This window comes from Garra rufa, chromosome 12, assembly GCF_049309525.1.
Source record: "Garra rufa chromosome 12, GarRuf1.0, whole genome shotgun sequence".
Classification (NCBI taxonomy): domain Eukaryota; kingdom Metazoa; phylum Chordata; class Actinopteri; order Cypriniformes; family Cyprinidae; genus Garra; species Garra rufa.
Genome location: NC_133372.1, coordinates 3,830,052 through 3,847,245, shown reverse-complemented (window position 1 = coordinate 3,847,245; position 17,194 = coordinate 3,830,052). Strand labels below are relative to the sequence as shown.

At 29.5% G+C, this 17,194-nt stretch overlaps 1 protein-coding gene across 1 annotated transcript in view; it reads right to left on the bottom strand.

Annotated features, from left to right (window-relative positions):
* Positions 1–17,194, bottom strand: part of szt2 (SZT2 subunit of KICSTOR complex) — a 133,543-nt gene that overhangs the window by 6,583 nt on the left and 109,766 nt on the right. Inside the window, 6 exon segments of the mRNA XM_073851768.1 lie at positions 1,061–1,183; positions 1,262–1,445; positions 3,775–3,988; positions 10,947–11,012; positions 14,506–14,580; positions 16,425–16,505. Coding sequence (XP_073707869.1) covers positions 1,061–1,183; positions 1,262–1,445; positions 3,775–3,988; positions 10,947–11,012; positions 14,506–14,580; positions 16,425–16,505 — 743 coding nt within the window.

The window sequence follows — 17,194 nt, the reverse complement described above, 5'->3', positions numbered from 1 at the left end:
CACAGAGACATATCAGGGTTTAATTTAATAGTTTTTATTTATTTAATTAAATTTTATTAATCACACAGACAGGGATTAGGGTTTAATTAAATTACATTTTCTCATTTAATTAAATTTAATAATCACTTAGGGATCAGGGTTTAATTTAATTTACTTTGTAATTTAACTAAATTTAATAATCTACAAAAATGTAAACACACTCTCCACCTTTGAAATTACTTTTCTTTCTGCTGACACTACCATGCAGGCTGGATTTTTTTTTTTTTACATTTTCTTTATTAATAATTCTTATTTTTAAGTAAAGAATTTAATATGATCTATAACATTACTTTATTTATGTAGAATAATAATAATTATTAATATTAATATTAGTATTCATAATAGTAAAGTAATTACTTATTGTAGTGTTATACATATTATTATATTAATATATATGTATAATATTATTAATAACTTTTAAATTATTATTACGTAATATTATTAATATTTATTATTATTATTTACAATACTTAGAATAAATCAATTAAATCTGTAATTTTATTTATTGATTTTTATTATATGAATATAAATTATTATGACCATTACTGTTATTATAATTATTATCATTATTATTATTATAAATTATGTTTAATAATTTCTAATAAAATTATTACTTATTGTAGTTTTAGAAAAAAAATATTATTTATAACATTATACAAATATTATATGTTATTATTATTATTATTATTATTACTACTTATACTTCATTATTATTCTTATTATTTATAGCAATGTTACAGGTAATACCTAGAACATTATTGATCATATTACATAAAATGAATGGAAAAGGATAAACACTACCTAAAAGTCCCAGTGTATAATTTTTCCTCTAATTATTCAGTTGCACACAGAAAATATCTCTCAAATGTGAACTATATTGCAAATGTTGTCTCATGTTGTTCTGACCTGCTGTTTTATTGTATTAACTGCTGTACTGAGTTTTCTACTATGTCGAAAGTGTAGTGTTTAACTGATGCTCATATTGTGCTTCACTGTTACTGTATTCCTCAACTGTTTGTACCTGAGCAGGTGTCTCTCTCCTTCCGACTGCTCCTCAAATGGGACGGCGTTATGGCAAACCAGCAGCGACACGTCAAAATCATCATGGTGTCGCAATCCCTCCAGATCCTTAAATGAGCCAGAGCTAAACGAGAACAGCATTATTAGAATATAAATGATAAAAACATGACAAGCTCAAACTAGGAGTGAACCGTTAAAGTACCTGTTCCACAGAGCGACGAGTGCATACTCGTGCAGATCTGCGCTCGGCGCCCCCTTTTTGTTATCGGTGGTAACTGCAGCTTTAGACATGCGCAAGGGCTTCATCCCGTAAGTGCCGGCGTGATCTGTGATGTAATTGTACAGCTGATGTGCTGTGATCATCCCCGTCGATATGGAGAAACTCCCTAGGACACATGAAAATATATTATGCACAGGAAAAACAAGGAAAACTCAAAAAAAAAAAAAAAAATATATATATATATATATATATATATAAATTATATTTTGGAAAACAAAAATTCAAGAAATAAACAGATTTTACACTCTAAGTTATGAATCCAAATTATTTTGTAATGTCATTATTGTTTCTAATTATATTCTCATTTTCAATCAGCATAAAGTACCGTGATGTATAAATGCTTTACAATTTAAATATATCTTTTTGCTTTATATTATAATAATAAAATCTCCAAAATTCCACTATTAAACATAAATGTCACTAATAAATATAATAAATAGGTAAATAAATAAATAAATACAAATATGCCACTATAAATAAATAATCAATAAATAATATATAAATATATCCCAATTAAAACAAACAAATAAATAAATGTTACTATTAAACATACATATGTAAATAAAAAACATACATATACAAATACAAATATGCCACTATAAAATAAATAAATAAATAAATAATATATGCCACTATTAAAACATAAACAATATTGAATTAGGTATAAATATTTATAATAAACAAACACAAAAATGCCTCTGTAAAATAAACACACAAATAAATAATATATAACTATATCCCACTACAAATAAAGAAATAAGGTCACTTTTAAACATACATAGGTAAATAAAATTATATATAAATATATGCCACTATTAAATCATACATAATATACAATTAGGTATAAGTGTTTCCCACTATTAAACAAATATACATATATAAAAACATACATAAATACAAATGTCACTATAAAAAACAACTAATAAATTATATATAAATATATCCTAATAACAATAAATAAATCTATTGTTACTAATAAACATACATATGTAAATAAAAACATATGTAAATACAAAATGTCACAATAATTAATCAAATAAATAATATATAAATATATCCTTCCAAAAAATAAATAAAACTATCATACATACATAAATAAAAACAAAAATAAAAACAAATATGCCACTAAAATAAATAAATAAACAAATAAATAATATAAATACAAATATGCCACTATTAAACATGAATAAACTTGTGTATAAAAATATCTCACAATAAATATATAAAAAAATTAAAAAACAAATAAATAAAATTATGCATAAATAAATAAAACGCATATGTCCCTATTAAACAAACACATAATTAATATGATACACAAATATAAATATATGCCACTATTAAACAAATAATTAAACGTAAATAAACTTATGTATATATCATACAATAAATAAATAAATAATATATAAATGTAAAAAATATATATAAATACGAATGTATGCCACTATTAAACACAAATAAATCAAATTATGTATAAATAAAACGCATATATGCCACTATTAAACATAAATACATAATTAAAATGATATACAAATATAAATATATGCCACTATTAAACAATTATTAAATAAAAATTAAATAAATTAAATAAAATAAATATATATATACACACACATACACACACACACACACACACACACACACACACACGAGTATATGCCACTATTAAACACAAATAAATAAATGTATGTATAAATAAATAAAATGCATGTCACTATTAAACATAAATACATAATTAAAATGATACACAAATATAAATATATGCCACTATTAAACAAATATTAAACGTAAATAAACTTATGTATATATCATACAATAAATAAATAAATAATATATAAATGTAAAATATATATATAAATACTAATGTATGCCACTATTAAACACAAATAAATCAAATTATGTATAAATAAAACGCATATATGCCACTATTAAACATAAATACATAATTAAAATGATATACAAATATAAATATATGCCACTATTAAACAATTATTAAATAAAAATTAAATAAATAAAATTAAATAAATATATACATACACATATACACACACACACACACACACACACACACACACACACACACACACACACACACACACACACACACACGAGTATATGCCACTATTAAACACAAATAAATAAATGTATGTATAAATAAATAAAACGCATGTCACTATTAAACATAAATACATAATTAAAAGGATATACAAATATAAAAATATGCCACTATTAAACTAATACAATTTAATTAGGTATAATTAACTAAATAAATCCTTTTTTTAAATAACAATAAAAAATATATAACATATATATAAAAAAATGCATTGTTATGAATGACTGTGACAGCTCATGCAGCATTAATTAACTCTTAACAGCTATGTGCTAAAGCTGAAAATGAGTGAATTGTAAATTGACGTGTGTTTTTGACATGCACTCACCCTGGAAGACGTGGTTGCGTCCGAACTTGGGTATGTCTGGGTGATGAGCGATAAAGTCCTCCAGAAAGGCGGTGAGCTGGTAGCCCTGGCGCAGGGTCATGTGACAGCCCACGAGGTACTGATGCACCACACGCAGGTGGAAGTCGTAGCTGAACGAGTGAACGTGCATCAGATCCCGCACCTTATCGCACTCCTCCGTGAACAGCATAGACAGCTGAGGGCAGAAACACACATGAACACTGTTACCACAGGACCACAGCACACCGCTGCGGTCAGAAACCTTCAGAACCCCAGAGGAAGAACGAAAGCAGTAGCAGGAACATCATCCCATCAACTCCAGATCCCCAAAACCTCATCAAAGAGCTTCTCTACAGACGGTCAAATGAAACCAACCTCAATGAAAAACTTGTCCAGCTCACATTTCAACCCAAAATTTTAATTTAAGTTTTTAAATTAAACATTGACCACTGAGATTTGTGGCAGTAATTAGATTCTCATTACTGCAATATTTTTAAATTAGCATAAGAACTACCATTATATATAAATAGTGAATAATTTAAATACCATATTTTTGTTATAGTATATTATATTATAGTAATAATATATTGTTTAAATTTATTATGTGTATATATAAAAACACACACATACAGTATATATGTGACCCTGGACCACAAAACCAGTCATAAGGTTAAATTTTACAAAACTGAGATGTATGCATCATATGAAAGCTCAATAAATAAGCTTTCTATCGATATATTGTATAGGACAATATTTGGCTGAGATACATCTATTTGAATATCTGAAATCTGAGGGTGCAAAAAAATCTAAATACTGAGAAAATCACCTTTAAAGTTGTCCAAATTAAGTTCTTAACAATGCATATTACTAATCAAAAATTACATTTTTATATATCTATAGTAGGAATTTTACAAAAAATCTTAATGGAACATGAACTTTACTTAATTTCCTAATGATTTTTGGCATAAAAGAAAAATCAATAATTTTGACCCATACAATGTATTTTTGGCTATTGCTACAAATATACTCCAGCGACTTAAGACTGGTTTTGTGCTCCAGGGTCACATATTTTGAAATTATTTACATGTATTTACATATTTTTACTCATATATACATGCATGTGTTTATTTATATATACATAGTACACACATATATTATGTATACAAAAACTTATTTTAGATGCAATTAATCGTGATTAATTATTGCCCAGCACTAATAAATATTATGTCTCTATTAAACATAAACGAATCAATTAATCCCACTATTAAACAAATAAAATACTTTTTAATTATATATCACACTATCAAACATAAATAAATAATTTGAAATGTGTATAAATATATCCCACTATTATACAAAAATAAATTAACACCACTTTTGAAAAAAATACATTAGAGAAAATGTAATAAAATGTAGATATAAATATCATTTCACTATTAAACATAAACAAATAAATAAATCTCATATTTGAATATATGCTACTATGAAACAGAAATAAATTATTAAACATATATATATACCAATGAAAACCAAATAAACCAAAAAACTACCACTATTTTAAAAAAAATTAAACCCCACTATTAAACATAAATAAATAAATAAATAAATAAATAAATAAAATGTCACTATCAAACATAAGTAAATAAAATGAATGGGTAAATAAATAAATGCCACTATTAAACATACATACATAAATAAAATCATACATAAATACAAATATCCCAAACAAATAATATATAAATAATTTTTTACAATAAATAAATAAATAAATAAATGTTTATTACAAATATGTCACTATAAAATAAACAAATAAATAAATAATATAACATTACTAAACAAAAAAAAAAATCCCACTACCACTATTAAAAAATAATATTAAAAAAAAAAATACTATTAAACATGAACAAATAAATAAATAAATCCCACTATTAAACCAATAAATAAAATATATGAATATATCCCATTTCAAAAAAAAAAAAAAATAAATAAATAAATCCCACTTTTGGGAAAAAAAATTATATAAATATTATGAAATTAATGAATCCCACAACCACTATTTAAAAAATCTCGAATCTCACTATTAAACATGACTAAATAAATAACATTATTAAACATAAATAAGTAAATAAAATTATATGTAAACATGCATTTATGCAACTATTAAACATAAGTAAATAGGTTAATAAATAAATGTCTCTGTTAAACATGTATACATAAATAAAATCATACATAAATACAAATATCCCACTATAAATTAACCAAATAAATAATATATGAATATATCCCACTAAAAATTAATTTATTTTTTAAAATAAAAATATCGCACTATAAATTAACCAAATAAATAATATATGAATATATCCCATTAAAAATTAATTTATTTTTTAAAATAAATAAATAAATGTTACTATTAAACATACATATGTAAATAAAAAAAACAAATACAAATATGCCACTATAAAATAAATATAAACATATAACATACAACTATATCCCACTATAAATAAATAAATAAATAAATAATACAACATTATTAAACATTAGAATCCCACTACCACTATTAAAAAAAAACAACAGATAAATAAAAAATAAATATATGTATGCATGTATGCCACTTTTAAAAATTAATAATTACATAATATATAAATATATGCCACTATTTGCAAATAAATAAATAAATAAATAATGCATCATTTTCACTTTTCAGTGCGGTCTGACAAATTACTTGTCAGTGGAAACTTATTGCATCATGTAAAGTGTGTTAATGTCATGGAAATGAAGTCCCAGAGCACACAATCTTAATGGGGTTTGATTCGGAAGTGAAATCTGAACCAGACATGTTCTTGATGCATTTCGTGAAAATCACCCAAGCGCACATTGAACCCGATAACGTCTAAAACTTAACGTGGCTGACTTGTGAAGAGCAAACCAGCGACCTGCCAAAACCTTTACAAGAGTCTTTTTAAAAGCATCTGTGATATCAATCAACATAATAACTGTATCCTATTTAATTAAATCTCACATCAAAGGCGTGCTTACAAAAGCATTAGTGGTGAATGCAAATGATTGCAGAGGGAGCGAGCAGGAGTAATTACAGTACAATGGGAGCAGGAGGTGGGGAGGGCGCTGGTTTTCGACGGCTAAACGCTATTACCGCTGATGCTTTCATCCTGACCATTACCCTGGAACAAATGCAAATAGGTCTTATCAAATCAAAGAGTTGAGCATTTAAAAAAAACAGTTCGCTTGACGCCGCCGTGGCCGTTCCATTTGCAGAAAGCAGAAAACAGCTCGAGCAATTGCACCTTTCATCCCCACGTTTTTCCCGTCAACATTTTGAAATCTGCCGGTGGCCCATTTGACTGAAGGTTCTGAGGAAAGATAATACCGCCGGTCCATTTTCCTCTCTGCGTAAAACAGCTTTCGGAAACATGAAGCATGAAAACGGCTTCGTTCACAGCATGCTATGATTGCGGTGGTTAGTCTGTTGTGTTTGCATTCTTGACACTCTTACAGCATAATTACACTTTAGACCCGAGTCATGTGTTAACCAAATGCCAACATTCAGAGCATTAAGGCCTTATTGAGGCTTTTGACATTTTCCAATGCATTGAACGCTATGGAGTTTTCCCAGATGCCACAAGGCAAACAAGTCAAGCTGTGCAATGCATCACCATACACTTTATAAATGGAGGAGATGGTCCACTTGAACATATAAATGAGAGCAATCATAACAGCAGCTGTAGTCCTGCCCTACAGGTAAAACAGCCAATATTTCTTTTGATAGAGGCAGAGCTTCACTCAATAAAGCAGCTGAATGCATTACAGTTCAAATAGCTATCAGAAAAATACCTGTTTGTTTACACTTGGCGATGCATGTGCATAGCTGGGTTTTTGAGTGATTTGAGCTTTAAAGCCACTGATTTTAAGCTATGATATAACTGTCATTAGGGATGCACCGAAATGAAAATTCTTAGCCAAAGCCGAGCAAAATTACACTCTGGGCTGAAGGCCAATTACCGAACACGGTTTTTCGTGCCCCCCCCCCCATGTATTTTGCACATTTTGTTTCACCATCGCACAAATTAAATAGCCAATATTAGCTTTTTACAGTTTCTTCTTGCTTTTCAAAGAAAAAAAATCAATTTCAAAACAACAATTTAAAAATATTTATTTAACACTGAACATTTTTTTTTTCATTCTAGTAGACATTATAGCCTTCCAACAAAGCACAATTTAAGTTAAAATTAATAAGTTAGTAAAATAATATTCTTTGGCCATTTTTAAGACCCTCTTCTTGAATCAGGCATGTGTTATTAATGCACAAATAAATGCAGTCTTGCTGAGCAAAGGAGAATGTTAGAATAAATGTATTAATAGAGCTGTTGTAATGATGGTTATCATTATTTTTGTATTACTTTTACAGAACAACAGTAAAATTACAATAGTAACATTTATTAATGTTAACTTTTATTTTGGCGGAAACCTGCAAGAAGCTGACCTTGCGCTTTGGACTTTGAAACCTGGCTAACAAGCTCATGCAGCGCTGTCAGAATAAATACAGTTCATGTGTGTATTAGACAACATTTTGCATCCTTCTCTGACAGTTTTAAATGCTTTCACACTGCCGAAATGTTTGCTGCATTAGTGCTCGCCTCTATTTGATCGCATCACGTCATCGTTCGATATAATTTATTTGGCCTTTTTGCTTATTCGGTTGCCGAACATTCGGTGCATCCCTAATTGTCATATTTTATTGATCTGAAATAAATAATTTAAACAGAATTTTGACCAACACAATTCTGGAGATTTTAGCATCTCTCCATTTAGTCAGATGAAGCTGTACTTGCATGGCTAGAAACAGCTGCCCAAGGCGTTACGAAGATGGCCGCTGAGTGAACTTGCCTTTAAGGGACTTTGTCGCCACTTAGAGAGTTCTAAGTGTTCCACTTTCTTTCTTTTGCAGTTTGTTTACTGTATACTGTGTACTTTCACTACTTTCTGGCTGCCTGGTAAACTTACAAAATCACCTTTCCATGACCCTAGATGCTGAAGTGCTAAAAGGGCCCTAAAGTCAACATAAACATTTGTACATATATATATATATATATATATATATATATAAAAAAAAAAAAAAAAAGCATCTTGCCTTATTGCACAAATTTTTAGATTTTGTTTATGCTCATTATTCCAAATACAAAATATCTAATCAAAGTGCAATAACTGGTAACACTTTATTTTAAGAGGTTACATGCACTTACTTCACAGTAAATTATGCAAAATTAGAAGCAATTATACTCTAAATCAAATATTGTAATTATGCATAACACATTGCATGTACTTACTATAGTAATAACTGTTAATTATTCATAATTACGAGTAACTTACCCCAAAACAAACCCGGGAACAACTTATTTAAGTGTCTCTGTTAAACATTACATTACATGTACTTGTAGTAATAAGAGTAAACTATGCATAATTACAAGTAACTAACTCTAAACCAAATGGTAACACTTTACAGTGTCACTGTTACACATTACATGTACTTACTGTAGTAATAACAGTAAATGATGCATAATTACAAGTAATTAAACCTAAATCAAACCTGGTAACATCGTATTTTAGCATCCTTGTTATATATTACATGTAATTACTGTAGTAATAACAGTAAATTATGCATAATTACAGGTAACTAACCCCAAACCAAACCCGGTAACAACTTATTTTAGTGTCTCTGTCAAACATCACATGTACTTGTAGTAATAAGAGTAAACTATGCATAATTACAGGTAACTAACCCTAAGCCAAATGGTAACACTTTATATTGTCCTTGTAAGACATTACATCCACTTACTGTAGTAATAAAGAGTAGGTTATGCATAACTACAAGTAATTAACCCTAAAGCAACACTTTATATTAGCCTTATTTTAGTGCCCTTGTCAAACATTACATGTACTTACTGTAGTAACAACAGTAAATTATGCATAATTACAAGTAACTAACCCTAAACCAAAACTGGCAACACTTTATTTTCAAAGTCTGTTACATGTTACATGTACTTACTGTGGTAATTATGCATAATTGCAAGTAATTAACCCTAAATCAAACATGGTAACACTTTATAATAACACCTTTGTAATTGTTACACTGTAGTAATATGCATCATTTTATGTAACTAAACTTAAACTGTTCCTAACCCTAAAGTATGTTTATTTTACTTGATATTTGATTACACTGTAACAAGGATGAAGTTATATACAGTGTAACCCCAAACCCTAATCTTAACCCTATAGTGAGTATATATAGTTAATTAATATTACTCAGTACTTATTTGTGTACAATGTCACCTTAAAATAAAGTGTAATCCAAAAAATGAACTGCACATCATTTCTTTTCAGACAATATCATGAAAAACTCCATTCAACTTATCACCATCCAGTCAAATCCCACTCTACATTTTCTAGACGAATATCTTGTACATCAGATTTCGGAAGTAAAATAGGTCGAGCAAAGCATTTATGCTGACTTTAAGTCTTTTGTTCCCTATCTTGTTTTCAAGCAGACGCAATCATGATAAAGTGGCACTGCTCTATTTGAAGATGCCATTAGTGATTTCCTCATTTTGAAACAGCTTGTGAAAAGCAAATTATGAATGTTCCAAATTAGCCAAGAAAATTACAAAGTGAAATGAAAGAAAATTAGCATTATCAGATTTGTTTCTGCTTATCTATGAAGAAAAAACATTATATATTGAACAAACTCAGAATTAAGTCGATGATTCCCATAAAAGGAAACAAGCAGATCCAAATCAAGATGCAAAAAGAGAAGAAGAAAATCAAGGATAATCACCGGGCAAAGAAAATAAGAGATCATTGGCCTATGAGAGCTGCGAGAAGAGCGACCCCATGACCTCTCAGAAGATGCCGCATTCATGAGCACCTCGAGGCTCATCCGGCAAGATGCATCGCTGACAAACACAGACAAACACATGGAAAGGAACCATCTGGTTTTCAATGAACCGCACAGAAAGGTTTGATTTGGGCAGCAATAAGAAAAGGGAGGAGCCAGGCACTACACGGGGGAGGAGTCTGAGGGAAAGACTGAAGCCTGATTGGTGGGAGACGAGCCCCGCCCCGAGGATGCAGAGACATACCGCAGAGTCAGAGGCCGTGGGCACCTCGGGGAACGGCTGGCTAGGAGGTTTGTTGAGAAGAGATTCCTGATGGAAAGAAAGGGTGAGATGGGACTAGACACACACACACAAACATAAACACACATTCACACATTCATACACACATGCCATGTGCAAGACAGTGAGACACACAAACAAACAAACAAACAGAGACAGAAAGATGAGAAACATGCCACACAGAGAGGTTAGAAGTCAATTTACACAAATGAACAAAACACACATGCACTGGGCTAATGTATGAGGGGGTGTGACAGGAAGTGACATGAGATGATCAATAATGATGAGCGTGAGCTTGAGGTGTGTGCAGGCTGAACCGATGAGAAGCAGGCGTGACCTTTCACTCTGTAACTCTGCTAAATATCCACTTCTTATGGCTCCTGTTACATCATGATCTATTCCCACTGTTTATTCCTGGAGCAAACTCTTGATAAAAGTCAGATATATAGAAAGTATTCTCATGGCATCCAGCGCCACTTCAATATCAACTAGATCTGGCGGTTCAGTGAATAGAAGTATAGCCTAAAATAAATATTATGTATTAATAATGAAATGTTTAGTACATGTCAGGGGGAAAATTATTAAAATGATAGTCACTATAATATTTAGTATATTTAGCCAAAAAACTTTGCTTTGAATTTTCATGCTTATTTTTTAATTGTTTCATAGATGTACAGGTGCAATCTGCAAAAAGCTCATTATTTTAGCAAAAGGGATCATACAAAATGCATGTGATTTTTTATTTAGTACTGACCTAAATAAAATATTCCACATAAAAGGTGTTTACATAGTCCACAAGAGAAAATAATAGTTGAATTTATAAAAATTACCCTGTTCAAAAGGTTACATCCTGTGTTTTTACCTCAATGATCCACAGCTGTGTTTTTTTTTTTTTTTTTTTTTTAGTGATAGTTGTTTATGAGTCCCTTGTTTGTCCTGAACAGTTAAACTGCCTGCTGTTCTTCAGAAAAAATCCTTCAGGTCACACAAATTCTTTGGTTTTCCAGCATTTTTGTTTATTTGAACCCTTTCCAACAATGACTGTATGATTTTGAAATCCATCTTTTCACACTGAGGACAACTGAGGGACTCATATGCAACTATTACAGAAGGTCCAAACACTCACTGATGCATTAGGAAAAAAAATGCATTAAGAGCTGAGGGTGAATCCTTTCGAATTTGAAGATCACAGTAAATTTTTTTTTTTTTTTTGGGGAAACATGTAACTATCTTCTGTAGTCTCTAAAGGGCAGTTGTTCTCAGTGTAAAAAGATGGATCTCAAAATCATACAGTCATTGTTGGAAAGGGTTCAAATACACAAAAATGCTGGAAAACCAAAGAATCTGTGGGACCTGAAGGATTTTTTCTGAAGGACAGCAGGCAGTTTAACTGTTCAGAACAAACAAGGGACTCATGAACAACTATCACTAAACAAAAACACACAGCTGTGGATCATTCAGGGAACAACACAGTATTAAGAATCAATTCAACTATTGTTTTCTCTTGTGGACTCTATGTAAACATATTTTATGTGAAATATCTTATTCAGGTCAGTACTAACTGAACAATAACATGCATTATGTATGATCCCTCTTATTTTGGTCAAATTAACCAAATTTGTTTTAAATTAAAATATCACGCTTTTTTAAAAACCTAAATATAACAGGGCTGGTATAAAATCTTGTTTAAAAAACAAATATAATGCACTTAAAAATATGAATGCAATTTTTAGTATTTAAAAAAATATATTATTCTGATTTAAAAACACATCTTTTTAGTCTGGCTTTCTTACATTTCACGATTTTAGTACATGTTGTGTTTTTCTTTCGTTTTTGTGATGTTATTCATCTCCAATTTTTGTTTTTCTATTTTATACTTTTTAAACACTTTATAAATGTTTTTATTGCCATGAATTACTTTTAGCTCTCATTTCATGTCATTTTTTAACCTTCTCGTTCATTTTTTGCTGTTAATTTTAAACCTTGTGTCAATCATGTTTTCAAAAGGATTGAACAATCAAACTATTACTAATTATTCTGCTATGTTATTGTTTTTATGTTGGTTTTGTTTCTGGAGAACCAAATACATCCACTTAAAATAGTTAAAATGTCATTACTTTAATGACAATTAAATCACTGTTGCTACTGTAATTGTGACAAAACATGAACAATAACATAAAACAACAAATTGTTCAAATATTTGTTGACCTCTGTGGAAAGATGTATAGGTAATACACTGAGCCTGAGATATGAAAACATGATTTCATAAACGTTCGACAGTAACCTTTTCCAACATTATTTTTTATTAAAAGACCAATTTTCTGGTACAAATGGCACAGTTTCCTGACAATGACCTTTACATATGTGACCCTGGACCACAAAAGCAGTCTTAAGTCGCTGGGGTATATTTGTAGCAATAGCCAAAAATACATTGCATGGGTCAAAATTATTGATTTTTCTTTTATGTCAAAAATCACTAGGAAATTAAGTAAAGATCATGTTCCATGAAGATTTTTTGTAAAATTCCTACCATAAACCTATCAAAATGTAATTTTTGATTAGTAATATGCATTGTTAAGAACTTAATTTGGACAACTTTAAAGGTGATTTTCTCAGTATTTTGATTTGTTGCACCCTTAGATTCCAGATTTTCAAATAGATGTATCTCGGCCAAATATTGTCCTATCCTAACAAACCATACATCAATAGAAAGCTTATTTATTGAGCGTTCATATGATGTATAAATCTCAGTTTTGTAAAATTTAACCTTATGACTGGTTTTGTGGTCCAGGGTCACATATAGGTGTAAGACATCTGACTTCAAGATGATTTTCATGGTGAATTTATGGGACCTTTATGAAAATGTCTACTTTATCATTCTATAAGTGGATTTGGTTCTCCAGGAATAAAAAGAAGCATTACCATAGCACAATAATTAACAAGAACTCAACCTGATTGCTCATTCCTTATGAAAAACAACACTAAATTGGCAGATGTTTGTTGACGCAACCGCATACTATGGATTCTAATAGATGTAAGTTGATGAATTTTCATTTTCATTACTGATTCCTTGTGACTTTTATGCCTGTTTGCCCTCAAGCTCCGTTTGCAGAATCTGCACTTACAAACAACCAAACAAACACGCTAATGACTTAATAGCTGGATATGAGCAGCTGTGATTGGAGACACCTTATGGGCTTCTGGAGGAAATCAGAGCCCTCCTGCTGAGAAACATCTGGAGATTTACAAATATTTACACTTAATTACTCCTCATTTAGAGCCAACCTGGACCCGCTGCACTTTAAATACGCCATCAGAGAGAAAGAGACAGACATTTGACCAGCGAATCCTGCTAACAAAGGAGCCGACGGCTGCCTGTTGCTCATATTAAACATCCACAGAGAGTACAAGCAGGCACTTACAACAGATGCACAGAAACTCTGAAACACCTCGTTTACTCTCACGTTCTCTCTCTTCAACACATGCAGTCTTGTCTGTTGTTTTAATGCGCAGATGCCGTTACCTGAGAATTAACCGTCTGACCCATGGGAATCCTGGAGCACTCTAATGCAAACTGCTTCACACAGAAATAACAGCCCTGGAACAGAGTCAGAGGATTGTGTGTTAACAGAGGAACAGTTGTGCATCAGCTGTAGACAGATTCATCACCACTTTATTCAGGAGCTTTTCAAGGCAAAATAATCAGAATTGGCTCCATTTACTTTCTTCAATCAGTCCGGTCACGATTCATCAGTACACACAATTATGTTATTATTGTCTTTGTAGTAATTATTATGATTATCGAACTGAACAAATAAAACAAAAATCTATTTAATCGATTTAACACTCTTTCATAATCTGCACTTTTCATCAAGAAAAAATAAAATAAATAAAATTATGAACTAAATTATTATTTATTTTCTTTATTATTATAGAATCATAGATTTGAACAAACCACTAATAATACTACTAGGCTACTACTAAACCATCATTACTATTATCATTATTAGAACGATTATTGACTAACTAACTAAATAAACAAAATTCAGAACCCATTTATTAAAACAACCACATAATTGTGGAGCCTGATTTAGGATTAAGTTTTTATGAAAATCCATATCCGTAAGTCTGAACCTCATAATTATTAATTTTCTTAATACTACTACTACTGCTAATAATAATAATAATAATAATAATAATTATTATTATTATTGTTGTTTTTTAGGATTAGGTTTTTATTCATATCCCTAACTATAAGTTTGAACCTTATAATTATTAATATTCTTAATAATAATAATAATTGTAATAATAATACTTAATAATAATAATAATAATAATAATAATAATAATAATAATAAGTTTATTAAGATTCGTTTCTTTATAAAAAATAATAATTATTATTATATATAATAATATAAAATATTATTATTAATATTATAATTATTATTTTTATTATTAGGTTTATTAAGATTAGGTTTTTTTTATTATTAATTTTCTTTATAAAAATAATAATTGTTATTATATATAATAATATAAAAGATTATTATTAATAATAATATTATTATTAGGTTTATTAGGATTAGGATTTTATTTGAGTCCCTAAACATAAGTCTGAACTTTATAATTATTAATTATCTTAATAATAATAATAATAATAATAATAATAATAATAATAATAATTATTATTATTATTATTATTATTATTATTATTATGTTTAGGTTTATTGGGTTTTTATATTTTTTTTCGAAAATATATTATATATTTATTTTGTATTATTTATTTAAGTTTAAGTCTGAACCTTATAATTATTAATTTTCTTAATAATAATAAAAATATGTATATATTAATATTATTAGGTTTAGGTTTATTAGGATTAGGTTTTTATTTAAATCCCTAACCAAAAGTCCAAACCTTATAATTATTAACATTATTATTATTATTAGGTTTATTAGGATTAGTCTGAACCTTATAATAATACTTATAATTAACTTTCAGCAAAATGTATGGACTGTTTCCCTCTAATCGTTGCAGTTTTATGCCATTTTTGCCACTGAATCATGCATACAGTAAGTAGTAATTCACACAGAATGGGAAAAACTTGCAGGGGTTAACATGTTAACTTTGACAGCCCTGATATAAATATCAAGTCATGCGATTAAATTAATTTGAAATTTAATTGAGAGAGATTTTAGACATGAGCAGCGCTGGAGATCAGATGATGACGCAGTGTTTCCTTGCTGTTGATTTTATATGTTCAAATATTAATAAGCATAAATAGCGCAGGAGCGTGGCAGAATCCATTAAACATCCCTCTCCTCGACGTCTGCAGAGACTTTCACAGCGTTCCTGTGAAAAGCCCAGTGTTTGCTCTCGGCTGATGTGCTAAGAGGCCGATTCTATGCCCTGATCTGCACTGAGACACAGACAGATGAAGGTCTCACTTGAAAAGCCAGTTCCATCAGGACGATTCCTCCTGGCAGCGCCCTCTGCAGGTGATACGACGCCGAACTCGATGCACTGCTCTGCTGGAAGACCCAGAAAAACACCATCATTGTGTATTTGTGTGTCTGTGTGTGTGTGTGTGTGTGTGTGTGTGTGTGTGTGTGTGTGTGTGTGTGTGTGTGTTAGCCATCGTCTATGGCAGATAATGTTAAAAAATTGTTCTTAAGAAATTAAATATTTGAATGCATTAAATTGTTCAAAACTGTTAGAAAAGACATTTATAATGTTACAAAAGATTTAAAGATTTTAAACCACATTTGTGTCCAGTGTTGGGAAGGTTACTTTGGAAATGCAATAGGTAACAGATTACAAGTTACTTGATTTAAAATGTAACAAGTAGAGTAACTTTTCAATTACTTTATAAAAGTAATGCAACTTATTACTTCTAATTACTTTTTGATTATTTTTCTAAATTTCGAATATTTTCAACTGTTGTTCATTTTGAAACATTTAAACCAGGCAGAGTTAATCTTACAGAAGCACTCAATATTGATTATTGTCAGACTTTCAAAATCCTTCATCACTTGAATTAAGTAAGGGATAATATCCATCTTTATTTTGCGGTAACAACTGGCTACATACATCAACAACATTATCCCACTTATTACACAACTGCTTCATAGATTATTTTGATGTTTAGGATAAAATTAGACACGAAACACTGATCTGAGTTGAAATATTTGAACGCAAAGCTTCCATGAAGAAATCA